At 41.2% G+C, this 1,713-nt stretch overlaps 1 protein-coding gene across 1 annotated transcript; it reads right to left on the bottom strand.

Moving 5' to 3' along the window:
* Positions 1–454: 454 nt before the first annotated feature.
* LOC130886888 (60S ribosomal protein L31-like) lies at positions 455–867 on the bottom strand. The gene has a single exon (XM_057789109.1). The coding sequence runs from the start codon at positions 830–832 to the stop codon at positions 455–457; it is 378 nt and encodes a 125-aa protein (XP_057645092.1). The 5' UTR covers positions 833–867.
* Between the last annotated feature and the right edge of the window lie 846 nt (positions 868–1,713).

Below are 1,713 nucleotides of genomic sequence, written 5' to 3'. Positions count from 1 at the left end.
GCAAGATGAGAATGTCTCACTGATAAAAGGTACCAAGTCATGTGGCTAACACAGACAAGAATTATGGGTTAATGTAAGATGTAAGAATTAATTAATAAGAAGCTTGAGCTAATAGGCCAACCAGTTTATAATTAATGTAGGCCTGTGTGTTTCTTTGGAACTAAATGACTGTGGGACCAGGTGGGACAGAAACCTCTGTCAACAAAATGGTGCCAACATGGACCACTACATTCACATAATACCTGAGGGAGCTTGGGAAGTAATTCTAGACACAAGAGAATAGAGTTAAGCATGGGTTCTTGGTAGCAGCACTTTCTCAGGTGAGCTTTGTTTGCTAGAGGCAGGCACATCTCATTTAAGAGAGGCTTCTTGACTCATCTTTTAGCTGCAAAAACCTTGAAGCCCTTTTTTTTTTTTTTTGGCAGTTCTCCAACTTTATTTGAGATTCAGTAGGTTAGTTCTCATCCCCATTGACTGTCTGTAGATTTTTGAATGTGGTAACAGGCACGTAAGTTACCAATGTGTAGAGTTTGTTTGGTGAGTCCTCATCCTCATTACGTTTTCTGGACAAACGTACCCGGATACGATACGGAACATTCCTTATTCCTTTGGCCCAGACGGCTTTATTGAGCCTGGTATCAATCCGCACATCTGGAGTCCCCATCTCCTTCATGGCAAATTTCCGGATTTCTTTGAGTGCCCTAGGAGCACGCTTCTTGAAGCCCACGCCATGGATGCGCTTGTGAATGTTGATGGTGTATTCTCTGGTCATCACCTCGTTGATGGCAGAACGTCCCTTCTTCTTCTCGCCACCCTTCTTTGCGGGAGCCATTCTGCCGGGCCCAAGCTTGAAAGGACGGGCGCGAGGGATTGTGGAAAGGAAAGCCGCGTGGCGAGTATAACTTCCGGGCCCCCTTGAAGCCCTTTTAAAAGGCTCTGTCACAAAGCATTTAAATGATGTTTATAAATAACTGACAGTAGGCTTCTTGGTGGTGCCAGGGACCTTGAGACTCCATAGAGTTCTGGCAATAAACATGGCTCCCACCAGTACCTCTGCCATGAGGCTAGACTCCCAGAAAGCTAAGAAATGGGGTGGATCCAACTGTCAAAGCCATGGCTTTAATTCTAGCTATATTGCTTAGCAAATTAAAGACTCGTGTGGTCATAAAAATAGAGATATGTAGTAAAGATAGATTCAGACAAAAAAAAAACTCTAAATGGCTTACAGTGTGTTTAAAAATGTATGTAGGCTTGGCTGAGAAAAGAAAAGAATAAAGTCCTTTAAAAAAAAAAGAGAGAGTAGTTGGTTATGTTGGCAGCGCTTTAATCTCAGCACTTGGGAGGCAGAGGGAGGCAAATCTCTGTGAGTTCAAGAACACCCTGGTCTACAGAGTGAGTTCCAGGACAGACAAAGATACACAGAGGAATCCTGTGTATTAAAACAAAAATTAAATAAAATATAAAGCCACATAAAGATGGAAAATACACAGAGAATCTAGATACTGTATGTTATTATGCTGTCTTTGAATTGTTTGACTGCTGAGGAAGGAGCAACACCTCGTAAAAGACATTTGATTATAAATGCTGCTGAATTAATCCAAAATATATATTTTAAAAATGCCTTGACTTCAAAATTTATGTCAAAAGATATGTTACTTTGGAGAAGAGGTTGTGGATTCATTCTGGGTTAGAAAAATCAAGTTTGATCAAGGA

The sequence above is a fragment of the Chionomys nivalis genome, chromosome 14 (genome assembly GCF_950005125.1).
Source record: "Chionomys nivalis chromosome 14, mChiNiv1.1, whole genome shotgun sequence".
In the NCBI taxonomy this organism is placed as follows: domain Eukaryota; kingdom Metazoa; phylum Chordata; class Mammalia; order Rodentia; family Cricetidae; genus Chionomys; species Chionomys nivalis.
This window is presented reverse-complemented; position numbering and strand designations above follow the sequence as displayed.